At 37.5% G+C, this 25,457-nt stretch overlaps 1 protein-coding gene across 1 annotated transcript in view; it reads left to right on the top strand.

The window, feature by feature from the left end:
* The first annotated feature begins 554 nt into the window (after positions 1–554).
* The window catches only part of LOC145570476 (piezo-type mechanosensitive ion channel homolog), a 37,562-nt gene continuing 12,659 nt past the window's right edge, over positions 555–25,457 (top strand). The window contains exons 1-15 of the mRNA XM_081629573.1: positions 555–871; positions 1,969–2,049; positions 2,160–2,319; positions 2,415–2,572; positions 5,711–5,867; positions 6,015–6,201; positions 13,485–13,600; positions 15,650–15,734; positions 16,128–16,343; positions 16,415–16,589; positions 17,267–17,395; positions 17,567–17,740; positions 17,960–18,187; positions 18,873–20,408; positions 22,261–24,806. Coding sequence (XP_081485699.1) covers positions 823–871; positions 1,969–2,049; positions 2,160–2,319; positions 2,415–2,572; positions 5,711–5,867; positions 6,015–6,201; positions 13,485–13,600; positions 15,650–15,734; positions 16,128–16,343; positions 16,415–16,589; positions 17,267–17,395; positions 17,567–17,740; positions 17,960–18,187; positions 18,873–20,408; positions 22,261–24,806 — 5,997 coding nt within the window. The 5' untranslated portion in view covers positions 555–822. The remainder of the gene's footprint in view (positions 872–1,968; positions 2,050–2,159; positions 2,320–2,414; positions 2,573–5,710; positions 5,868–6,014; positions 6,202–13,484; positions 13,601–15,649; positions 15,735–16,127; positions 16,344–16,414; positions 16,590–17,266; positions 17,396–17,566; positions 17,741–17,959; positions 18,188–18,872; positions 20,409–22,260; positions 24,807–25,457) is intronic.

The following is a 25,457-nucleotide window of genomic DNA, read 5'->3' on the forward strand; positions in this document are numbered from 1 at the left end:
CGTTCAACTTTTTTTAGCACGCTTTTTAATATACTCCGTATAGTATATGGTATACATAATCTAAACATCGATTTAATGCTATTAATGTTATGAGTAGATTACGGATCCGACAACGGAGAAGGAAGTAGTATACTTCGTACTCCCTCCGTCCCCAAATGATAGTCCCTTATGGGCAAAAATCACGGGAATTAAGAAACTTAAATAAAAGTAGTAAAATTACATTGGAAAGATAAATTTACATTGGGTATGTAAAATAGTAGAGAGAGAAAGTAATAAAAGTACATTGAAAAACAAAATTTATATAGGAAAGATAAATTTGCACAAATATTGTTGTAATTAGAGAGAATTTTGATAAAAAATTGATATTAATGGTACTTGAAAAAAAGCAAATGGGACTATTATTTTGGGACTAAAAATAAGCCATAAGGGACTATCATTTGGGGACGGAGTGAGTAATAAAAATTGCGCCTATTCCCCCGTAAGTGAGATATCTCAAGTGATTTAAGTCGTTGTTGAGCATTGGCGGATTCAATCAAATCTAAAAATCTCTCCCTCTCTTTTGTCTGCACTCAAATTCAGCAGGTAGTCTTTTGATCAGGTGACATCAACTGATACATAATTGGGTGCTCTAAAATACCCAATTATGTAATCTAGACTTTGCATAACTAACCAAAATTCCATCGTTTTATTGCCCAGATCCCCTAAATCACCCTTAAATGTTGCCAAAATTTCTGGGGTTTAACTGGGTTTTCTTCAATTTCATGTTTTCAGTTGTGAAGTGGGCGAATTTGAGGCAATTTCATCGATGGTAACAACTGGGAAATGGAGAATTTTTTCTGCCAATTTTTGCTGCCATTGCTTCTTATAGCAGGTACTTGTTCTTTATATTAGGATTTTGGGTTATTAAACTGCTTGTATTGTTGTTTCTTGAACATTTTAGAATTTGGGTCTTGTGAATTCTTTAGGAATGTATCTTAGTTTTTGAGTATAATTGACGAAATCAAATGTTTCAATCAAGCTGACCTTTAATTTTGGGGCTTATAATGAAGTAGATAAACTTACTTGATGTGGGTGTATGCCATTTTGCATAAACATAATGTTGAATATGGAAAGGGTGTACATGCTTCTGAATGTTGAGCGCGATGCTTTTGAATCGAAAAGTTGTGTGCTCTATTTTGAATGCAATATTGCTATTCAATTTTCCTATATTAGAATTTTTGGGTTAGTATATATAAAGAGGGTTTTGGGGTCGTTGATTATGTACATCATTGAGGGAGTTTAAAAACATCGTTAGAAAACTGTTAGTAGCTTTACAAACATCGTTAGAAAACTGTTCTACTGTCAGTAATCCAACCATGTGACAGTTTGTATGGGCTGAGGAAGTGGGAGAGTGCCCATTAGAGTGATTAAAACGGTGATTATTGTGAAGCATACATTCTGTGCTTAGGAAGCGAGAGTGTAGTCTTAAAACTAATATGTCTCATGTGATAATATGATGTGTTGGCGATGGGCATGGACTGATTCGACATAATACAATCAACTTGGTAGTTTATTTTCCCTACTTGGTTAAGTCAGGGGTGTTTTGCAATAGTATGATGTGATTAACTCAATATTGTTTATCTTGTTGTAGCGTTATTCGCACCATTGGTTGTTGATTAGTGCATCTTGATTTTTATTCCGTTGTGTTTGTGGGTTTTCCCCGATTCTCTTTGTTTCTTGGTTGTTGACTATCCCAACTTTTGAAAAAGGCATGATTATTTAGTTTGAGTAAACAGTTGGATGCAAGCCAGGCTTGTGTTAGTTGGGCTATACATGTCTTCTTGTCAAATTATATTAGTTCCTTGTTCATTTATTGGCTGTACTTCCAGTCATACATACTGTTTTCTGCTCATTCTTTGATTCTCCTTGCCATCATGCTTGGCAATTGCTCATTGCTGGCCTTCTTATGGGCTTATTTTGTTATTGCAGCTGCTTTGGTTAATTGGAGTTTGATATCGCTTGTTGATCTAGTAGCATTTCTTGTCATTCAGTTCAATCTTCCTAGAAGAGGTGAATTCTATGTTGTTCGGGCTGGTTACTAATTATTCTCTGTCATATAATATGTAAAAGCAGTAATTCATATGCTAGATAACGTGCAAATTCTGACTGGTTTTCTATAGATTTTCGTTTTCGTAGGCTGATTCTATTTTTGTGGGGTATTAGTATATATTCCCTACTTGTTGCCTTAGTACAAGCAATTTTCACTATTACATGGGCAATCAAGGAGGACAAATGGAGTCTGGAAGATACATCATGGGTGGAGCTAATCGGGCTCATGAGGTAAGTGAATATATTGCTTGAGCTGTTGAAAACCTTTGTGCCCATGCTCTTTTATTAACCTGGCATCACCTTAATATATTGGCTGCCTGCTGCAGGTTCCACTCCTGGAGATCTCCAACTGCAATATTTTATGTGATTATACAAACAATAGTGGGTTTTGTTTGTTTAGTATGGTTATATCAGCACAAACTCGGTATGGTTCCTTGGCGAGGTTCTTGCTGGGGGAACTTCTCATCCATTTTGGAGTCATTAGGTATGATTGGAATCTTTGATTATTTTAATAATTTGCTTTAATCCCATGCATATTCAGCGACAAACTTTCCCTATCTTATATAATATGTTTTATTGACTATATTTTATGCAAAAATGCATGTATTTTTGCTCTCTTGTGGGAGTTAATTATAGATTAAATTTTAATGAAAAGAATAGACCTGTTAGTGTGAAAATTTCAAAATGCGACTGTAAGCAATAGGTGTGAATAACAGTTTTCCTGACACTGTTCCTAGCTCACAATATAAGGCTGTAATTCAATTGTGAAACTGTTGCAAGTTGAAAGGAGATTGAGTTGTGAGAAGAGACACTATAAAATGACAAAACTTGTTCAAATTTTAGGATAAGACACTGTATGGTCAGAATCCCATGGTTAAAAGGTCATTTTTTTCGTACATATTCCTATCATAGACTAGAACACATAAAACTTGCACTTTATTACTCTTATCAATAATCTTCATGTAGGCATCTAGATCTAGTTCTGCTGTCGTTCCTTTCTTGTTTTCTTATGTGGCTGCTTTGCACAGTCACATACCCCTCTCCCCCCACCCCCCCCCCCCCCCCCCCCCCAAAAAAAAAAAAAAAAAAACACACACACACACACACACTTAGACACATAAAAAAAGGTGTATGCATGACTTCATCCTTGCATTAATACTTTGCTGATTTCCCTAAAAAATAAGTTTGCCAATGGTGGTAGATACTTACACTAAGTTGAGAATAACGAAAGAGAGAGCCACTCACTTCTCCCTTGCCTGATGAAAAGTCGGAATTCATTGGAGAATTAATGCTGGGGTTTGCCCTTCCAAGACTTCTAAAAGCTTGTTTCTTCTTACAATCAACTTTTCAAATAGGGAAAGAAAAGCAGTTCTTGGATCTTGTTGGTGTGTGTGTGTGTGTGTGGGGGGGGGTGGAGTTCCTTGTAAAGCATCTAAGTGACTTTGCCAAAATTTTAAATAATCCTTGAAGGAAACAACTTTATGCACTTAGTCACTTACCTTAGCCCCTTTCTCAGGTCAACAAATCAAGTTTTGACCACTAACATTATACGTGTCTTTTGCAAAAAAAAAATCTTCATTGCTTTTTAGTTTATGCACAATACATAGAAACAAAAAAGTAGAGTGGAATGCCAAAAAGTCAAGACTAGATGAGGGGTATGGATACCCCTCTAACTAAGGAACAATGACCTCTCTTCCAAGGTCTATCTGTTAGGGATTACGAATGTGCTAACAAGTATGCGATAATTAACAATTAACAACAATGAAGAACAAATTACAAGTAAGCAACAACAAGGAGAAATCACCGTGAGAACCTGAGAAATCCGACTAATCCACTATTGAATAATCTTTGATGAACAGCAATGTAGTTTACAACCTTTCGACCATGAAGACTCCACCTTCAATAACACCCTTTCCCCCACTCAAACCCTAAGTATTGGGGCTTATACAATGGAGGCTTTCCCTCTCTACATCTTTCCCATTTATCTTACCTTAATACATTACTAACTAGAGTATATATAGTGCAAGGCATAATAAACAATCAAACGGACAAGAAGCTTCGGGGGCAAACCAAAACGTACTTCCAAAAGTTCAGACGAACCTTAAACCTTGTTCGAGCGAATTCCGTTTCTTCCAATTTAATCTAGCCTTGAACCGTTCTCCAACCACTTCTCAAACCCGACACTAATCTCTTCGTTTTTTTCTCAATCATAATAGACAGATTCTTGGGAGTAAATGCTGTGTATTGTTCAACTTATATTGGCCATCTTCAACAACTTAGAGGCTTTGCTACCTATAAAACATAACCCCCCCCTAACCCAATCCCCCCCCCCCCCCCCCCCCCCCCCAAATTATAAAAGAAGATTTACAAATTTAATATTTTGGGTGATATGTAGAGTTTACTATTGTCTGATCTTCATTAACTACTTTAAAGGTTAAAAACAATAAAAGAAAACCAAGATGAGTATGACAACAACCTTTTGTGGCTTCCAAAATTTTCAATTGCATAATTTCAGAGGAACATACTACCAAAATGGATTTCTCATTATACCATGAATCCACTAACTAATTTTTTCTTTTCTTTTTTTTTTTTTTTTTTTTTTTTTTTTTTTTTTTTTTTTTTTTTAAGAAAAAAAACCATTCCAACATGATGAAATGTAAATGAAATTGCCAAGTTGAGGTTTCCACTTTGATGTTTTTTCACAATTAATTTGATGAATTGTTAAGTAATGAAGGTAAAAGATCAAGAACCTTGAAGAACCGATGGTTTTATTGGAATTATGATGATTTGACTAAGAATATTTTGGGAGTTATGTTGTATTTTGGGAATTGATATTGTGCTTTGGATGGAGAAAGGGAAGATAATGATTGGAACAATAGTACTTCCTCCGTTTTTTTTCTTTTTTTTTTCTTTTTTTTTTTTTTTATCATTGCACCATACATGTTGGGCACATATTTTTTGGTAGTGGGAAAAATGAGGAGAGAGATGGGTAAAAGTACAAAAAAGCCATGTGATGTAAACATAAAGTAAAGTATTAAGTGTTAAAAGTAAGGGTATATTGAATATTTACAGTGTGAACACACATATTTTGTTTCTTTAAATGGAAATGGTGCAATATTTGTGAAATTTCCTTAAAAGGCAAGTGGTGTAATAATAAAGAACGGAGGAAGTATTTGATTAAGAGATGATGAAAAGGCTGGATAAAGTAGGGTACTTAATTCACGACTTATACTTTGAGTTTTATCTCTAGTGGAAGAATGTTATTTTATATGAACTTTGAGTTTCCACAACCTGTAGATCATAATTTTTCTAGTAAGGAATTCAATCATAAGGAGCAAAAGGGATAATCATTGACTTGAGGCATATGAAATAGCATAGCTTGAATAGATTTCTTAACATTTACTGTGATTGATTGGTCTTGAAAGGGCTAGGATGGACACAACAGAATGTAAATATTATCCCAACTCCCAATTGCAATTCTTTGAGTACAAATCCCAACTTTGACTTTTCTTGAAATGAGGTTATTTTTTCTGCTGGGTCATTTGTTCGTTCTTTTTTATTTTTCTCTAGTCTCAGCTAACTGATTAATGGTTCCCTCACTTTTATATTGGTCACCGCATAGGTTCTTACTTCAAGGTTGTGTTCTGCTTCCTGTTGCCTGCCATCCAACTGGTTGTGGGCATAAGCCATCCTTCTTGGGCATCTTTGCCCTTTTTCATTTGTAGCTGTGTAGGGCTAGTTGATTGGTCTTTGACAAGCAATTTTTCAGGCCTCTTCAGGTAATGTTCCGACAGTTCCAGTTATCTTTTATTCTATTATTGAGTAGGCTTTTTTTTTTCTTTTCTTTTCTTTTTTTTTTTGTTCTTTATTTTTTTTTTTTTACCAAACATCATTGATTATTTCTTTTCTTATTCTACATTGTGAAGATGGTGGAGGTCTCTTCAATTCTATGCTTGCTTCAATATTCTTCTACTTTATACTTACCAGCTCCCTGTGCAATTCCCAACATTGCTTCAACAGATAGCAAATTTTCTTGGTCTTTACAAGATATCTGCAGAATCTGGATGGCTGGAAATATGTTCTGGTCTTTCTCTCGTTTGTTTCTATGCAATGGTATGCATGTGCCTTTTTTTTATTTTTTTATTTTATTTTTTTTGGAGTGCAGGATTCGGTTTATGTAGAAGTATAATGTCATAAAGGTGACTTTTGCCCGCTAGGATCATTACTTCAGTCTCTTCATATATCAGCTCAATTTGGTATGACCAAGACCATAGTTGCCTATATATATATATATATATATTCCCTCATAAGCAATAATAAATCAAGACTTCGCAGCCACTATTGTTTTTTGGTACTTGTTTAAAAAGTAGAAACTAGTCATCTTGTTATACAATTTGACAGTACTCTACATGGCTTCTCATGATCAACTTGCCTTTGTTTTTCTTTTTCTAACATGTGATGATACTTAAGGTTACATAAAATAAAGTAGAAAAATGTAATTTATCTTGATATAAAACAGGGAACTGAAACTTTCTTAATGAGCTCAGTGCTGTTATTGCTATAAGTTTGTTATAAACTCTCTTATGAATTACATTTTTTGTGAGCAACTACCTTTTAAAAATATCTAACTACCTTATAAAAAAAAATCTGGCAAGAAACTACCTTATAAAAAACAATCTGGCAAGAAACTTGCTTTAATCGATTTTTTTTGCAAGAAGATACCAATTGCCGGATTCTAAATCGGCGTTGACTAGTCACATGTTGGTGAGGGTGGTGGTTTATGTGAGTAGGGTAGGTGGATGGTATTTTCAAAGAAGGCGGTGAGGGTGGATGGTGTTTTTGGGAAAGGCGGTTAGGGTGGATGGATGGTGGTTTTGAAGAAGGGTTGAGGGTGGGTGGTGGTTTTGCGAAGAGTTGTGTGGGTGGGTGATGGTTTCGCGAGTGGTGAGTGTGGTGGTGATGGTAGTGTCCATGTGATTAGTCAACGCCGAGTTTTTTAATTAAGTCAACGATAAAAATCTTACAACCGGTATCTTCTTGCATAAAAATTCTTTTAAAAGTTAGTTTCTTGCCAGAATTATTTTATTAGGTAGTTTCTCGCAATAAAGCAACTTATAAAGGAATTTCTGACAAAATTTTCCTTGCTATAATGAACCTGTATACAATTATACATAGTTTAGTTAAAGATAATTGATGTTGCAGAATAAAGATAATTTGTTTGTTCTTGGTGAAGATAATCAGCAAATAATTTAGATTGAATAGATGTTGTGTTGGTGTGACAAACTCATTGCATAATCATATATATTTGAATTTATGCAAGATCAATTACAATGCTACACTAGGGTATGTGGACAACCGTATTGATTTGTTTTTCCTTAATTTCCTTGTCTTAACTTTCACTCTACTTATCTGGCCAATACCTACTAAATACAAAGGATACTTGTATTTGGAGAATTATTTTTTTGCAAATTACAATTATAAAAGTTATACTAAATGTTACACCATTTGAAAGTAGGGTCGATTAAATAAAAATGGTTCCTAGAAAACTACCACTAGAAATCGGTAGTGGGCTATTAAAAACGGTTCCTCAAGCTGTTACTGATAGTCTTTGACCACTGCTGGCTAGAGCCTAGAAGAACCAGCAGCTCTAAATTATTAGACTGCTACCAATTTCCAATGCCAGTAGTCTCGCAAAAAAATGTTCTAGCAATGACTGTATGGCTGATGAGAAATTTTACAAATTTAAACTTACATGTGCAACTCACCTTAGTAAATCTGAAAAATCCAACATAAAGCATAAATTTGCATCTTTCACCAAATTATATGACAATGAATCAATAATGTTTGGGGATAAATTCTGATAGTATATAACTGTTAAAGGATTGCTCAGTTTGTATATTTATTTATTTATCTATTGATTTTTATTAATATATATCATACCTGCATTCAAGAAATTACCTGGATTTAAATCTTGTGATATTGATCTGGTGCCAAGTAACCCAGATTTGTTCAAAAACAACTAATTTTACTGAGTTAATTTAGTTGTATGAATGTTTTTGCCTTTACTTTTTTTTGTTTTTTGCAACGGACTAGCGTGTAATAACAGAAAAATATAGTCGAAAGGTTGAATGTTTTGATTAATTAAGCTCAAAGCTTGCGAAAAGTCGTCAATGGCTTTAGGCCATTACTCTCCATAAATTGCTTACAAATTTCCGGATGAAACTATGTCCTCTAAGGCTTACAATATTTATACTACTGCTACTACTCTCTCATTAGCCTAATGCCTTAATTGCTTCAACTACTCTTCTTGTCTTCTACTCACTTTACCACCGTAACAAGCTAATAAGCCAAGAAAGCCTTAACAACCTTTAGGGAGCCGTTGCTTGGCCATGTAGTGGAGACATGTTGCTGCTGTTGCTGTGCTTGTTCTGTTTCTTTTGTCTTCTACCATACACCAAGGTAATTGGAGGGTGTTGCGGGTTCATTGCAATACTCCCCCCCAAAAGAGCCACCTTGTCCTCAAGGTGGAAGTCCGGGAACTTAGTCTTAATTGCCTTGGCATCCTCCCATGTGGCCTCAAAATCAGCCATACCCAGCCACTTGATTAGAACCTCCAACCCTTCACCTAGCCCCAATTTCGGCCTATTGTCAATCACTGCCGCTGGTTCGACCACTAGCTCCAACTCCGGAGTGATTTGCTTGGGGATGGTGGGAGAGCAAGGAACGCCGCTGATAACCTGCTTTAACTGTGACACATGAAACACGGGATGGAGTCGACAAGACTCTCGCAGCTTGAGCTTATAGGCTACCTTCCCTACTCGTTGTAATACCTCAAAAGGTCCATAGTAATGTGCTGCCAATTTCTCAAAAGGTCTTCTAACCCGGGAACGTTGCCGATATGGTTGTAAATTTAGGAACACAAGATCGCCCACCTGAAACTCAACGTCTCTCCTCTTGGCATCGGCATTGGTCTTCATTACTTGTTGTGCGCGTACTAAGTGCAATTTCAGCTCATCCAACATCATGTCGTGCTCTTGTAGCACCTCCTCCACTAAGTCAACTGGGGTCTGACTTAAGCCCACCCTTGTGGATCCCTCCCATACACTACCTTAAATGGGGTCATGTGGGTCGAAGAGTGCGTGGAGGTGTTATATGAATACTCCACCCATGGAAACCACTTTGCCCAAGATTTCGGTTGATCTCCGGCAAAACATCGGAGGTAAGTGTCCAGTTGTTTGTTCACCACTTCGGACTGTCCGTCCGTATGTGGGTGATACGATGTGCTCCGTTTAAGCTCGGTTCCTTGTAGCCGAAAGAGCTCCTTCCAAAATATACTCACAAAGATGCGATCCCTATCCGTCATTATGCTCCACGGCACACCATGTAAACGCACCACCTCCTTCATGAACAGTTTGGCCACTCCATAAGCCGTGAATGGATGCTTGAGTCCGAGAAAGTGAGTGTATTTGGAAAGCCTATCCACCACCACTAGGATAATATTCACTCCTTTGGATCGCGGTAGCCCTTCTATGAAATCAATCGTGATGTCTTCCCATATCCTCTCTGGAATGGGGAGAGGTTACGGCTGGTGACTTTTGAGAGAGCTTGCTGCGTTGGCAGACCACACAGCCCCGTACATAATCCGTTATCTCCCTCCGCATACCAACCCAAAACCACTCACTCACTATTCGTTGATACGTCTTAGTCTCTCCTTCGTGACCCCTGCTAGTGAGTCGTGATAAGCTTTGAACAGAATGTGTCTGAGGGTGGAGTTTCGCGGTAAAACCAAGTGCCCCTTATAAAGCAGCCGGTGGTTCTCCACCGTATAGCCCCTCAATTCTCCACCACTCTCGATTTCAGACTTCAATTTTTGAATAGCCTCATCCTCGCTAATTTCCTTTTCCAAAAGAATCCAATCAACAGTGTAGCTACTATTGCCCCTAACTCCGCTTCCATATCTCCTCCCTCTCGCCTTGACAAGGCGTCGGCCACTCGATTTGACACCCTAGTTTGTATTGCAAGTCAAAATCGAATCCGATTAATTTTCTCACCCACTTTTGGTACTCGATTCCGACCTCTCTTTGTTGCATAATGAACTTCGGTTGATCACTTCTCACGATGAATCTCCTTCCCATGAGGTAGTGTTTCCACTTTTGGACGGCTAAGCAAACCGCCATGAGTTCTTTTTTGTAGACCGATTTACTCCAGCCCACGGGTCCCAACACCTTGTTGAAGAAAGCTACAGGGCGCCCCTCTTGCATTAACACCGCTCCCAAACCGAATCCGGAAGCATCCGATTCGACAACAAACATCTTGAAATTCGGCATCACTAGAACTAGTGCCGAGGTCATGGCTGCCTTCAACTGAAGGAACGCACGCTCCGCTAACTCAGTCTAACCAAAATTATCCTTTTTTAGTTCGTCTGTCAACGGTTAGGCTATATGAGCATATTGGCTTATAAATTTTCTGTAGTACCCAATAAGGCCCAAAAAGCTTTGCAAGTCCCTCAAGCATTTCGAGGTGGGCCGGTCCAACATGGATTGAATTTTTTCCTGGTCCACTGCCACACCTTCTTTAGTAATCATGTGGCCCAAGTAGGTTATCACCTCCATTCCAGACTCACACTTTTTGAAATTCGCAAACAGAGTATGAGCTTTAAGAGTAGCTAACACCAATTTGAGATGTTCAATGTGCTCTTCCCTGCTTGAAATATAAACGAGGATATAATAAAAAATTACAAGTACAAATTTACGTAAATAGGGGTGAAATACCTCGATCATGAGAGATTGGAACGTGGCCGGTGCGTTAGTCAAACCGAAAGGCATGACTAAGAACTCATAGTGGCCTTCGTGTGTACGAAATGCCGTCTTGTGGGTGTCCTCCGGTTTCACCAAAATTTGGTGATACCCCGCTTTGAGAATATTTGAGCGCCGTGCAACTCATCCAGCAACTCATCGATTACCGGAATCGGGTATTTATCGGGCACGGTTTCCTTGTTGAGGGCCCGATAATCCACACAAAACCGCCACGACCCATCCTTCTTCAAGGCACGGGACTCGAGAATGGACTCGTTGATGGTCGTATGATTTCGGTAGTCAACATTTCCCTTATGAGCTTTTCTATTTAATCCTTCTGAAATTGGGGGTAACGATAAGGGCGAATGCTTATCGGATTGCACCCTTCCTTGAGCACTATTGAGTGCTCATGTCCTCTGAGTGGCGGCAGACCCTTGGCTCCTCGAAAAATTCCCCAAATTCCTCCAGAATTCCCTGCACAAATGGGGGGGGGGGTACTTCTTCTTGTCCCCTGTTGCCCCTTCGATCTGATTTAATTCCACGAGAAGACCTCCTCCTTGTTTCCGCAACGTTTTTATCATACCCTTGAGTGTTACTCCGGTCCTTGAAAGGGCTGGATCCCCTTTAATAGCCACCGGTTTTCCTTCCCACTTGAAATTCATCTCCTGTAACTTCCAATTCCTTGTCACCGGACCTAACTTTTCCAACCATTGCACCCCTAATATCACGTCCGAATTGCCCAATTGTAGGGGCAAGAATTCCTCTTCCTCCTCCTCGGGGCCCTCCAACGCTTGTAACTCCCCGCTCTCCTCGTACTCATCCTCTTCCACAACCCCTTCGCCGCGCAAACGTGGGTGGGCCCCGTCCACCGACCATCACACCTGAAGCAAAGGCCCCTTGCCTTTTTATCCTGGATTTCTTTATCGGTCAATCGTCTCACTTCTCCACCGAATCTTGATGTACTTGGGTTGGTTCTACTTTGGTAGGAATTGGGTGGGTTGTTAACAGAGGCTGTGAGGATTGGGCTTGACTTTAGGTTTGGCTCATTTGTGGGCTGGTACGGTTTGAGTTGTAGGGGATTGTGTTTGGGGTCAGTTTCTAGGGGAACTCCCAAAAGGGTAGAAGCAAGGCTCCTGTTGAAATACGAATAAGGCCCGGGTTTGGAGAAAGCCCCACCCGTCCTCTTAAGGTTGCTGACCCGGTTTCACTCTTCGACCCGTATTGCCAGATCCATGGCGTCTTCGAGGGTGAGTGGGTTTAACATTCGAATTTCGGCCTTAATCTCTTCCTTCAAGCCGGATGCACTGCCCCTTCATGATACTCTCCGGAATATCCAGCAGCGGCGAAGCTTTCTCGATGAACAACCGCCGATACTCGACCACCGTCGTTAGCTGCTCCACCGCGAGCCGAGGGTACTCGAGTTAACGGGTCGGAATTGATTTAGGACTGGACCTTTAAGGACCTCCCAACCGATCATCGACCGCCTCCTACTCTCCCATTGATACCACCTTAAGGCGTCTTCGTCCATCGCCACAACCGCGGCTTGTAACTTCTCCATTTCCGTTAACCGGTAGAACTGGAAATATTGCTCGCCTCGGAGTATCCACCCGTCGGGGTCGCACCCGTCGAAGACCGGCATATCGAGCTTCCGGTACTTCCAGTTTCCTCGGCCGTCGTGGTGGTCGCCGTGGTTTCGGAACTCTCCTCCGGCTCCCAGGTCCAGTTGTCAAAACGAAGCCCGTTAGTTGAAGCCACCCGTTGGGCGCGGCTGCTCCACCTCGTCTTCCACCGTTATCGGTTGTTTGCCAAATTTTTAATGGTGGCTAATACTCCTCGAATTTCCTCAAAGAACTTGTCTTGTTTGTTCGTCATTAGGGCGTTCTGCTGGTTTTGTTCGGTGCGGAAACGGTCAACCCTACCTTCGAGCACCTGCCTTACGTCGTCGATGGCTGCTGTGTTCTTACGCGCTTCTCCCTCTTGGTTCCTCAACAGGGTCTGTTGAAGAGAGTTCTCATCGTCACCCATCTTCTCGAGAATTTCTTCCACTCGCTCTTCCAACGCGACGACTCGCTCCGGTGTCACTGTCAAAGGTGTCGGAGCCATGGTTGCTCTGAAACCAACTGCAATGGACTAGCGTGTAACAACAGAAAAATATAATCGAAAGGCTAAATGTTTTGATTAATAAAGCTCAAAGCTTGCGAAAAGTCGTCAATGGCTTTAGGCCATTACTCTCCATAAGTTGCTTACAAATTTCCGGATGAAACTATGCCCTCTAAGGCTTACAATATTTATACTACTGCTACTACTCTCTCATTGGCCTAATGCCTTAATTGCTTCAACTACTCTTCTGACATGTTGCTGCTGCTCTGCTTGTTCTGTTTCTTTTGTCTTCTGCCATACACCAAGGTAATTGGTGGGTGTTGCGGGTTCATTGCATTTTTTTTTCCTTTTGTATTAATGCTTATATTGTAACCACTTGGCTTTGTTGTTGTTCATACTACCATAATTATCACTTTGCTTTATTCTTTTCAAGTCTTGTAGCCTTTTGTTTAAACTGTATCGGCCACGTTATTTGTGATTTTTTTTTTCCCTATTAAACAGCTGTCATGCATAAAAAATGACTTGGAGGAAATGGAATTCATGATGTCCAGTTCAGAAAGTGATTTGACTGAGCAACTTCTTCCTGCAAGAAATTCTTTTTTTATTCGTCAATTAAGGTATGTCATTAAGAGAATATACGTTGGTTAAGTTTTCTCATTTGGTGCATATTTTTGTCCATTATGTGAATAAAAGGTTTGGTGATACATATGGCCTTCTTTTCCTTTATGCAGTATTTTTTTTTGTCCTCGTTTTCATTTTCAATTTTTCTCGGAGTAGTGTTGGCGAATAAATAGCTCCACTATCCTATTTGCCTATTGTGTAGACGATATTCCCATTTTGTTAAAGATACGCTTTTGTCATTTCCCTTTTTGGGTTGGGGGTGAGACTTTTGACTATTGTATTTGATTAGTAAGATGTGGACCATGTGGTGATGTAGTGTCTGATATGACTGTAGAGTGTGGAGGATAATTTGATGATTACTTTCTTTTCTTGTCAATAATTTAGCTTCTATTCATTAATTTTAAGCATGTGATGTGATGTGATGATATTCAAATGAAGTTATATGGTGAGTGCAATTGTAGGGAAGGTTAGAAGAGACATCTTTCATTGCCTGAATAAATGTTATATTGGGTTGCAGAAAAAGGTTATGTGAAATTGGATCCATTCTCCCTTTTGTTTTAAATGACCAATTCTATCTCAGCTGTAGAGATTTTATGGAATAGGCGTGTAAAATGGAAAGGTGATACTATTTATTGTAATTGATTTGAAAGTGCTAAGTACCTTAATATGCTTTCTAGGGAATCATTATGACTATAAGTGAAATTAGAATATAGTGAATAAGATTAATTTTTTGCAATTATGGTTATATGGTTAATCATGAATTTCTTTCACCAAAGAGGGAAAGGTGCAACGAATGCCGTGGGTAGCAAGCACAACAAGGATTGGATCACTTATGAGCGCAGAAGGAAGAAGGGGCAGCAGCAGCAAGGCCCAACAGGGGAGCCACCAAATCAAGCTAATGATTGCTGGCAGAGCCCTCTCTAAGAATGACAGCTGCAACTAATTTTGTCATCTTGCTTTTTTGGCAGATTGTGTACATATAAGTAAAGGGGGAGTGGGAGTGTGCTAGGTAGCTGGTAATTAGTAATCTTTAGAGAATAGAGCATTGTGCCCTAAAGGTGCTATAGGAGAGTCGTGGCCTCAAGCCACCTTGTTTGCAAGATTCAATCTTTAATCAATGAAATAGCTGCCAACTTCCCTAAAAATATCCTCTTTATTGCTTATTAGTTTCAATATTACAGTAGAGCACAAGTAAAACGTTACAAAAGGGTGTTAGTTGAGAACAAATCTGGGGGTGAATTGTGAACAATGGCAATTTCGTAATATTTTGGACTTGTAGTCTGTACTCTTAACCAAATGTCTGTTGGTTCATAAAGATAATATTTTTAATGCTTGTTGAGTCACTTTCTAAAAGTTTAAAGCTTATGTTCTATTTTCTAAATTGTAATTCTTATGTCCTTACGTTCTAAATAATGCTTCTTATGTTCTATATTGTGATTCTTATGTCCTATATCCTAGATAATGCTACTTATGTTCTAAAAAGTCTTCCCTAGATTAAAGTTCTGCTTCAACACCCAATTTCTACGTAAAAAGTAATAAGAGCGTATTACAAAATTTAGAACATGGTATGTACTTTAGATTAACTATTAATTATAACTTAGATATAAACCTTTTAGATTTACATTGCGTAACCTAAAGCAATAGATCATACTCTTAAAAAAAATTTAGTTAACTATTATTGATATTGAAAATTCAGAAAAAGAAATTGGATTCAGATAAAAATATAGTTATTCATTTTAGCTGTGTCATATTTTCGTTGATCTCGTCTAAAAGATTCTTTTGGACAAATAGACAGTGAAAAGGTTTAAATATTGTGGGGCCAAGGAAGGAAAGATGGTAATGTGGGTCTGCCAAAATAATATTGAGTAGAAGTAGAATATTATAAAATGTCCCAAATGGAAAGTGTGTAGAAGCTGTAAAACATTTAGGAACCTAAGGAGTAGTTCCTTTGTTATTATCTTTGGGGCCGTGTGTTTCAGTAAGGTGACTTTGACATTAAACTCATTTGTGTTTACTGAGCTCATTTGACTGTACTTCATTTTTAGGTCAGGAGAGAGACATACCAACTTTTTGGTGAAAGGAGCTGTTTTTCGGACATTTACGATCAATTTTTTCACATATGGTTTCCCGGTAACTATCTTAAACTATTGACTGTGACCAATCAACCACTTACATCTCACAATTCTTTTTTTCGAAGAAACTTACATCTCTTCACATAATAATCCTATTCTTCTCTATATCATATTCTTGTAGCTATATGTTACCTACTAGATAGTTTTCGAGCTTAAAAGTCTGTTTACATAAGAGTAGATATAAAGAGCAATTGGTGCTCAGTCTTTAGCTCTGAAGATTTTCTTACCTTATTACATTAATCATAAAATTGTTGAAACTCTTTCTTCTGTTAAGAAGTCTGCTGTTTTAGTTATTATTCATTGAGAAGCTCCTCAGTGGTGGATAAATGTGCCAAATTTCCTTTGTCTTATTGTATTCTAGATATTGATTTTCAACTTTTTAACATTGCAGTTATCATTGGTTGCTCTTTCCTTTTGGACTTTCCATTTTGCAAGTATATGCGCATTTGGATTGCTGGCTTATGTTGGCTATATTGTATATGCGTTCCCGTCATTGTTTCATTTGCACCGATTGAATAGTCTGCTGCTTGTTTTCACACTCCTGTGGGCCGTCAGTACTTACATATTCAATGTAGCATTTTCGATTGTGAACTGGGAACTTGGGAAGGTAATCCTCTAGTTTTGTGCTACTTAATAATATCTTTTCTTGTAATTGTATCTAATTCACAATTTGTGCAGAACATGGAGATTTGGGAGCTTGTTGGTTTGTGGCGTTACACAATTCCTGGATATTTCCTTCTTGCTCAATTTGGTCTTGGAGTCCTGATTGCTGTTGGTAATCTTGTGAACAATTCTGTGTTTACATACCTATCTGATGAGAATGGTCAAGTTCCAAATGGAGACCCTATAGAAGGTAATTTTTTTTTTGGTTTGCTTGGAAAGAAATATAGGATCTTTCAAAAATTAGTAATTAAGGAGTAGGTTTTTCTGGGGGAGAGTGGTGGGTTTAGCTTCTCTTTGGGCTCATGCACATGAGGCTTTCTTTGGCATGTACCTTTTAAATACAATATGCAATTGTAATTCTCCTGTTCCTTTTTACTGATGTTTGTTAAATAGCCTCTCAAATTTTCGAGTAATGTTTTAGTTGATCTAACATGCTGGAGACTCTCTTGTTAGAGATTGTGATCCTGTTTGCAATTTTTTGTTGATGTAGAAGGAAATGATTATGGACTCACTTGTTTAAGTCGCATTTTATGGCTCAATTGCTAAAATGGATTTTATTAACCCGTACACCAGAGTGTTGTAACACAATCAACTTATGATGAAGCATGAGTTTAAATTCAGTTACATTCCTCTAGGAGAGAAAATTAATATTTACCTTCTTTAGAAATTATGCAAGACCTAGGTGGACTCTTAATCTATGTTGGAATGAATCTCAAAGTTATTTTGAAAAGTCAATTTAGGTGTCATATATCCTGCCCAATTCTGTTTCCTGCCCAATTCTGTTTCTACTGTGTTTCCCTTGTTTTGTTGCCTTTTCATCTCTAATATCTAGCCTTTTACCGTTACATTGAACTTGCACTCTTGCAGTTAAGGAGGAGACCAAGGTGCTTATTGTTGCCACAATTGCTTGGGGATTGCGGAAATGCTCCCGTGCTATCATGTTGGCTTTGATATTTCTGATAGCCATGAAGCCTGGATTTATTCATGCTATTTACAGTATGTGAAAGGCCTTTTGTATTTGATTATTACTGTTTTTTTGATGAATTTTCTTTTAACTTTTCTCTATTTTTTTGTTTATGCTGTCATTTATCTGGAGTGGAATCAATATTATCAACATTAAGTTGAGGTTTTTGCTAAATTTTAACTGAACATTCTGACCTATTGCAGTGATATTCTTTTTGATATATCTTTTGGGACACAGTATCAGCAGGAAGATACGGAAGGCATTAATTCTTCTATGCGAAGCTCATTTTGCATTGTTGTACATTCTTCAAATAAACCTGATATCTACAAAACTGGAGCATGAAGGCTCTTTAACTAGTGAAATACTGTCACAACTAGGTATACTTGTGCTGTTGTGCATGTTCTTTTTTTTTTTTTCAAATGTTTTATAATAATCAATCAATCAATCAATCAATCAAAGCCTTAATCCCATAAGTGATATCGGCTACATAAACCAAATGTTTGAAAATCCTAATAATTTTGTTTATTCTGTTTACTTTGAGTAGGGCTCATTTGTAAGGAATCATCTTCATCAATATTGTATTTGCCTTGATGTAGGTCTTCGTGATAGTTCATGGGACTTCTTGGAAACAGCTCTTCTTGCGTGTTTTTGCACCATACATAATCATGGATTTGACATGCTATTTTCATTCTCAGCATTCGTACAACATACACCTTACCCTCCAGTGGGATTCAGTGTGCTTAAAGCTGGTTTAAACAAGTCAGTTTTATTGTCAGTTTATTGCTCTTCAGCTAGTGGTGACAGCAGCAATGGTCCTTCTCATGGTATGTTATTTTTAACCTGCTTCTATCAAGATGTTTTGAAATTTATTTTATGTACATAGATGACACTTGCCTTGGCGTGTTTTTGTATTGATTATTTGTTACTTGTAAAAAGTGTATTTTGTTCGAATGATTTGTTACTTGTAAAAAGTGTATTTTGTTCGAAAGGTTAAAGGAATTAGTGGTGTATTCTTTAAGTGTTATTGCACTGTTCTGATTTGAGATTTTGAAAGCTTCATACTGTTGGCACTGCTTTTCTTTTGTTGGACTGAAATTGTCATGTATTAATGCATTATTCATGAGGATTGCTTAGCAGGATGTTTTGATAGCCGCTTCTGGTCAATGCTATGATTCGAATGTTCCAAATGAGAATTACTTATACTGTATGTCAATATGTTGTTATCTGGAGAAAGTTGGTTTTAGTCTTTGCAATAGTTTTGTAAAATTGGGAGGCTTCAGTGCTTCCTTCGTGCAGATATTGCTATGTTTACTGTGCACTGAGATTCTTTTTACCTTGAAGCGACAATGTATTTTTCACGTTAAGTTCATTCAAATATGTACTTGTCTGCTCTATGATGTATGTCTTCATTTTTGTATCTAATCTTTTATTTTATTTTATTTATTATTATTATTATTATTATTATTATTATTTTTTTATCTCTGATGTTATTTTCTCTTATTCTTACAGAGAGAAGAATAGCATCATACCTGAGTGCAGTAGGGCAGAAGTTTCTTGCAGTATACCGTTCATGGGGGACCTATATTGCTTTTCTGACTATACTTATTGCAGTTTACCTGGTTAGACCCAATTATATATCATTTGGGTATATTTTCCTTTTACTTTTTTGGATCATTGGAAGGCAACTTGTTGAACAGACAAAAAGACGCCTATGGTTTCCCTTGAAAGCTTATGCTATAATGGTGTTCATCTTCATGTATAGCCTCAGCATTTTTCCTAGCTTTCAAACATGGCTATCTCATATTATTGATCTTTACCCAAACCTGGGTTATAAACCTGAAGCTTCTCTGTTGGATAACATCTGGGAATCTATGGCAATCTTGATTGTAATGCAACTTTATAGTTATGAAAGGAGACAGAGCAAATACAATGAACCATGTGACGCTAATGTGCTGCAATCAGGAACAGTTGGTTTTATGAGAAGGTTTATGATATGGCACAGCAATAAACTTCTGCTTGCTGCTCTATTTTATGCAGCCATATCACAAATAAACGCAATTGGTTTTGTGTATCTTCTAGGCATGATCATCTGCTCAACTTTCCCCAAAACTTCAAGGGTCCCGTCAAAGTCATTTCTGGTTTATACAGGATTTGTAGTGATGGTGGAATATCTTTTCCAGATGTGGGGTCAGCAGGCAAAGATGTTCCCTGGCCAAACACATTCAGATGTGTCTCATGTCTTGGGTCTCCAAGTGTTTGAGCCTGGGTTTTGGGGAATAGAATCAAGCTTGAGAGGAAATGTTTTGGTAATTTCTGCATGTACACTCCAATATAATGTTTTTCATTGGTTGGATAGGATACCAAATAATAATGTATTGATAGGTGATTGGGAGGAGCCATGTCCTTTATTTGTCACAGCCGAAGATGATGCAGTTACTATGTCTAGCTATGATGAAGAAAACAGCTCAGTACCACATTCCACACTTTCTGATATGGGAAAGACTACAGCAAGCTATACATGGAAATCAAATACCACTGACCCTTCTGAACCAATTCTCTTGGGAAGAGAATCTGAGAATTCCAGAACTGAAAGATATTCGTCTGGATACTTTTGGGAAACCATCAAGGAGAGTCAAAAGTGGAACAAGAAGAGAATTCTTGCTTTAAGAAATGAGAGATTTGATATGCAAAAGACGACCTTGAAAGTTTACTTGATGTTTTGGGTTGAAAATATGTTTAACCTATTTGGCCTAGAAATTAACATGATTGTCTTGCTTCTTGCTAGTTTTGCCCTCTTAAATGTCATTTCACTGCTCTACATTGGTTTGCTTGCTACTTTTGTTCTTTTGGATCGACGAATTATTAGAAAGCTATGGTCCGTTCTGGTTTTCCTGTTCGCATGTGTCCTGATTCTTGAATATCTTTCAATCTGGGAGAATAAGATGTCTCTGAACAAACAATCCCCACATGAGATTGCTGTTCGTTGCCATGATTGCTGGAAAAGCTCAAAGCTACACTTTCAGTATTGTCAACGCTGTTGGCTAGGTATGGTGTTTGTTTCCCCCTTTTTATGCAGTAGTATTGAGCAAATTCAGATCATTACTTAAGTGATTAGTTTGCTGGTAGGATTAAGATGTAAATTATTATGATATCAGAGGATAAGACTACCATATCAGAGGGGGGGTTGTTGGGCAATGCAAATGGTCTTACCTAGAAGTGTTTAAGACTACCATTAGTTTGTAGTCATGTAAAGTTTCTTTTCCTCTTGAGTTGCTTTCATTCGTCTAGACCTGGGAAGTTGAGAATGGTTCTAATTTTTGCCAACTTTTCATTTGTTTTCAAATGTATAATTCGAGTTGAAGTATCATTTGATTTGTTCCTAACATACCTTTACACTATTAGCACTTACAACCAAACCTCGCTACCCTAGCACAAAAAACCCTTTACTTTGTCATCTATGCAAGGAAAAATGAGTCCACAGATCATCTATTTACATGGTGGTAGGAAACAACTTCACAGACTTCTTAAAGTGTCTTTGCTATATCATTTGATGTTTTATGCCTGGTGTTTGGTTAAATTATAAGTTTGAAGATTGGAGATTTTGTTTTAGGGAATAGTACACAGTTATACACCCTCAAGATCATAGTGCTTAGTCTATACCAAATGATCGGGTGGATGACGTGTCTTTAACAGCAAAGATGTTGTAGAGATTTATTTAAATATTGAATATTACACAGTAATATACCCTTGCAGTCATAGTGCTTAATCTTTACCAAAGGATCAGGTGGATGTTGTTTCTTTAGCAGCAAAGATGTTGTGAAGCATGTAGCACTTGGACTCTCTCTCTCTCTCTCTCTCTCCCACATCATACTTTGTTGTGACCTATGTGCAACCTTCACAGCCAAGCATAGAGATAGCTGACCTCTTCAAAAAAGGTGTACTTGCCATACAAAACTTAATTAGAATGAAAGGTACACTTTGTTGGTATAGGTAGTACAATCAATTCCTTATAGAGGAATATTTAACCTTATAGAGGAATATTTAACCTTCATTGGACGGTACATAGTATGTAGTCTTGTAAGAAAATTGCAACTTTTTTTTGTTGTTCTTTGATGACAAATTGACATACATGTCTCTCTTGAACTGCTGCCTAGTCCAAAATCCCCACTTGTAAGGTAGCATTTGTAACACCCCATAGACACAATGTCACTTTCTTGTCCATTGGCTCAATATACGGTCACACATGGTTGTTCTATTATCATTTATAACACTCCATAGATCAAAATGTCACTTTTTTATTCTTTCATGCTCTGTCAAATCCTTTTAAAAACATCTCTTAACCATTTTCCCTGGGACCTTCTTTTGAAAATGGAGCTGGTTGCTTTAAGATTTTTTTTGGCAAGTTTATGGAAAGAAAATTGGAGTACAGAGTTAGAAAATATGAGATATCATTAACTACTATAGAAAATTTTTCTTGATAGGCATTGATTTTACATCTTTGTTCCAATGGTGTCTGATGAGAGCACTTCTTGCCTACTATCTATATCCCATCTTTCTCATTTGCTAATAATGGATATCTTTGTCAAAAAATTATGAAGTAATTTAATGAAATTCTTATGTTAATCATAATTTTACAAACCAAACTATTTCTGTAATGAAAGTAGTCTTCTATACTAATTTTATAAGTAATATTAATCTGCATTCTTACGTCAATGTTCTGTAAAATTTGGAAAGGGGTTTATGCAGTCATTTTTTGTCGTCGTTTCCTTCCGTGTGGAGAAATCCACTTCTTGATGATTATAATACGATCTTATTTGCTAGACTATTTCTGTGTTAGATTCCTACTACTCAACTAAGCCATGAATCTTAATTTTTAACTTTTCATCATGTTTTGCAGGGCTTGTTGTGGATGATTCTCGAATGCTTATCAGCTACTTTATAGTCTTCATCGTTGCTTGTTTCAAGCTGCGTGCTGACAGATCACCTAATTTATCAGGGTCATTTACTTTTAATCAGATGATGTCTCAGCGCAAGAACATATTTGTTTGGAAAGACCTTTCGTTTGAAACAAAAAGTATGTGGACCATTTTTGACTATCTGAGACTTTACTGTTACTGCCATCTGCTGGATCTTGTGCTTACTTTGATTTTGATAACTGGAACTTTGGAGTATGACATTCTGCACCTTGGATATCTTGGTTTTGCTTTGGTGTTCTTTCGGATGAGATTGGAAATTCTTCGAAAAAGAAACAAAATTTTCAAGTTCTTGCGAATGTATAATTTTGTAATCATAGTTCTATCTCTTGCTTATCAATCTCCTTTTATTGGAGTCTTCAATGAAGGTAAGTGTGGCACTGTAGGTTACATTTATGAAGCCATTGGATTTTATAAATATGATTACGGGTTTCGTATTACTTCAAGATCTGCATTGGTTGAGATAATCATCTTCATGCTGGTTTCACTGCAATCATATATGTTCTCATCTCCAGAATTTGAACATGTATCACGATATCTTGAGGCAGAGCAAATTGGAGCTATTGTACGTGAGCAAGAGAAAAAGGCTGCATGGAAGACTGCACAGTTACAGCATATCCGTGAGACTGAAGAGGAGAAAAGACAACGGAATATGCAAGTGGAGAAGATGAAGTCAGAGATGCTTGACCTGCAAGTTCAGCTTCACAGTATGAACTCTCCGGGTAATCATGGTCAGCTATCTCCCGGAAGTGGAGGTTTAAGGAAAAGGAGAAGTGCCTCTTTTATTGTTGATAAAAATTTTACAGCTGCTGATAAGGAGGAGTTGTTAAGTCCCTCTTTTAACTTTGATAGAGGTTTTAGGGCTGCTCACGCATTAAGAGAGGGGCAGAAGACTTCTGGTGACTTCATTCTACCTTCAGAATTGCTTGGATCTCCAGTTAACAGAAAATCTGAAAGTTCAAATGCGGAACAATTAACAACTCAAGATTCGAAAGAGATATCTTTTTGTGAAATTACTGAAATTGAGGATTCTGATCACCAGTCAGTAGTTGAAAGAAAAAGAAAAAGCTCTAAAGGCCAGTCAAAGGATCACCCATTGAAATCTGCGGTGCAGCTGATAGGTGATGGTGTTTCTCAAGTACAATCTCTTGGAAATCAAGCTGTTACCAATCTTGCAAGTCTTTTGAATGTATCACAAGAAGATTTGGATTCGACAGGCCATTCTTCTGATGATGATGTAGGATGTGGTGAAATGGAGAGCCAAAATCCTGAAAATGTTCATATAGCTCGTACATCTTCATTGCAGTCTGACAAGAGTAGAACTATGTCTGAATCTGTGAAGCTGAAGCTTTTGAGAATCTTTCGGCACATATGGTCCCAGATGCGATCCAATAATGATATTGTTTGTTACTGTTGCTTTATTCTTGTTTTCCTTTGGAACTTCAGTCTGTTATCTATGGTATACCTTGCAGCCCTTTTTTTCTATGCTCTGTGTGTTAACACAGGCCCTAGCTATACCTTCTGGGTTGTCATGCTAATCTATACAGAGTTTTACATCTTAATTGAATACTTGTACCAAATAATCATTCAACACTGTGGATTGATTGACTTGACTTTGCTTCAAGAGTTGGGTTTTCCTCATCATAAAATCAATTCATCATTTGTGATAAGCTCATTGCCTCTCTTTTTGGTCTACCTATTTACGCTTTTACAGAGCTCCATAACTGCACAAGATGGTGACTGGAGTGCATTATCGGAGTTTAATTCTATCAAGAGAAAAATGCATGAACGAAAATATGTTGGCCCATGTTCTAGCTGGAGTGAAAAGCTAAACAAAATTTTCCAACCACTGAAAGATGGAGTGGAGATGATAGCTAGAAGCTTCTTAAGTTACTGGAAATCTCTAACTCAGGGAGCAGAGTCTCCTCCGTATTTTGTTCAGCTGTCCATGGACGTTGGGGCATGGCCAGAAGATGGCATTCAACCTGAGAAGATTGAGTCAGGAATGAATCAATTGCTTCAGCTCGTCCACAGTGAACATTGCAAGGGAGAAAATCCAAATGTTTGCCCTTCTGCTTGCAGGGTTAACATTCAGAGTATTGAGAGGAGTGAAGAAAATCCCAATGTAGCTTTGGCTGTGTTTGAAGTTGTACATGCCCCTCCGTTGCCAGATTGTGTGTCAAAGGGTTGGTCAAAATCACTAACACCTGCTGCCGATGTTGCAAGAGAGGTTCTTATTGCAAAACACTTGGGATATGTTGAAGAAGTTGGATTCCCATATCCTGTACTATCTGTAATTGGTGGTGGAAAAAGAGAAGTTGATCTATATGCCTATGTATTTGGTGCTGATCTTGCAGTTTTCTTTTTGGTTGCTATTTTCTACCAGTCGGTCATTAAGAATAAAAGTGATTTTCTTGGTGTTTATCAACTTGAAGATCAGTTCCCTAAGGAGTATGTGTTCATATTAATGGTAAGCCTCTAAATCTGTTACTATTTCTTGTATGTGTTGTATTTGGGTCAGGTGTCATACTGATGTGTTAAGATTTCGTATATATTTTGGAAATCAATTAGATGAAAACATTTTGTGTGCACGGTCTATGTACACTAATATTCATTGACTCATTATCAATAAGAATTAAAGTCTGTATTGCAGTAAGATCTAGCTGAACAATGCATACTATAACTATACAAAGGAAGACACTTATAGCTGAACAATTTACCTTTTCTGTATTAGGCATAGGGGAAGAAGAATTAGAGGCAAAAATTTTGTTGAAGGTCTGCATAATTTTTTTTTTTTTACTTTAGGTGTCATGGTTAGAAAGGAAAAAAAAAATAAAAAATAAAAAAAAAATAAAAATTTGGGAGCTTTTGCAGGATTTGATTATACATCTTTCATGCCTTTGGTTATACTCTATGGAGGTCCGAGGTCTTGAGTTGTTTTTCAGTAATGTAAAATGTAATTTAGTATGCATATTTGTCTTACCATTATTTTTCTGCAAAGATTCTAAGTCTTCTTTTTTGTATCTTCTTATATTTTATGTATCTTAATTAATATAATAGATATAAATCAAGTTGAAAGTTACTCCTTCCGTCTATATTTATTTAAATTTTTAATAGATTC

The sequence above is a fragment of the Chenopodium album genome, chromosome 12, assembly GCF_948465745.1.
Source record: "Chenopodium album chromosome 12, dcCheAlbu1.1, whole genome shotgun sequence".
Lineage (NCBI taxonomy): Eukaryota > Viridiplantae > Streptophyta > Magnoliopsida > Caryophyllales > Amaranthaceae > Chenopodium > Chenopodium album.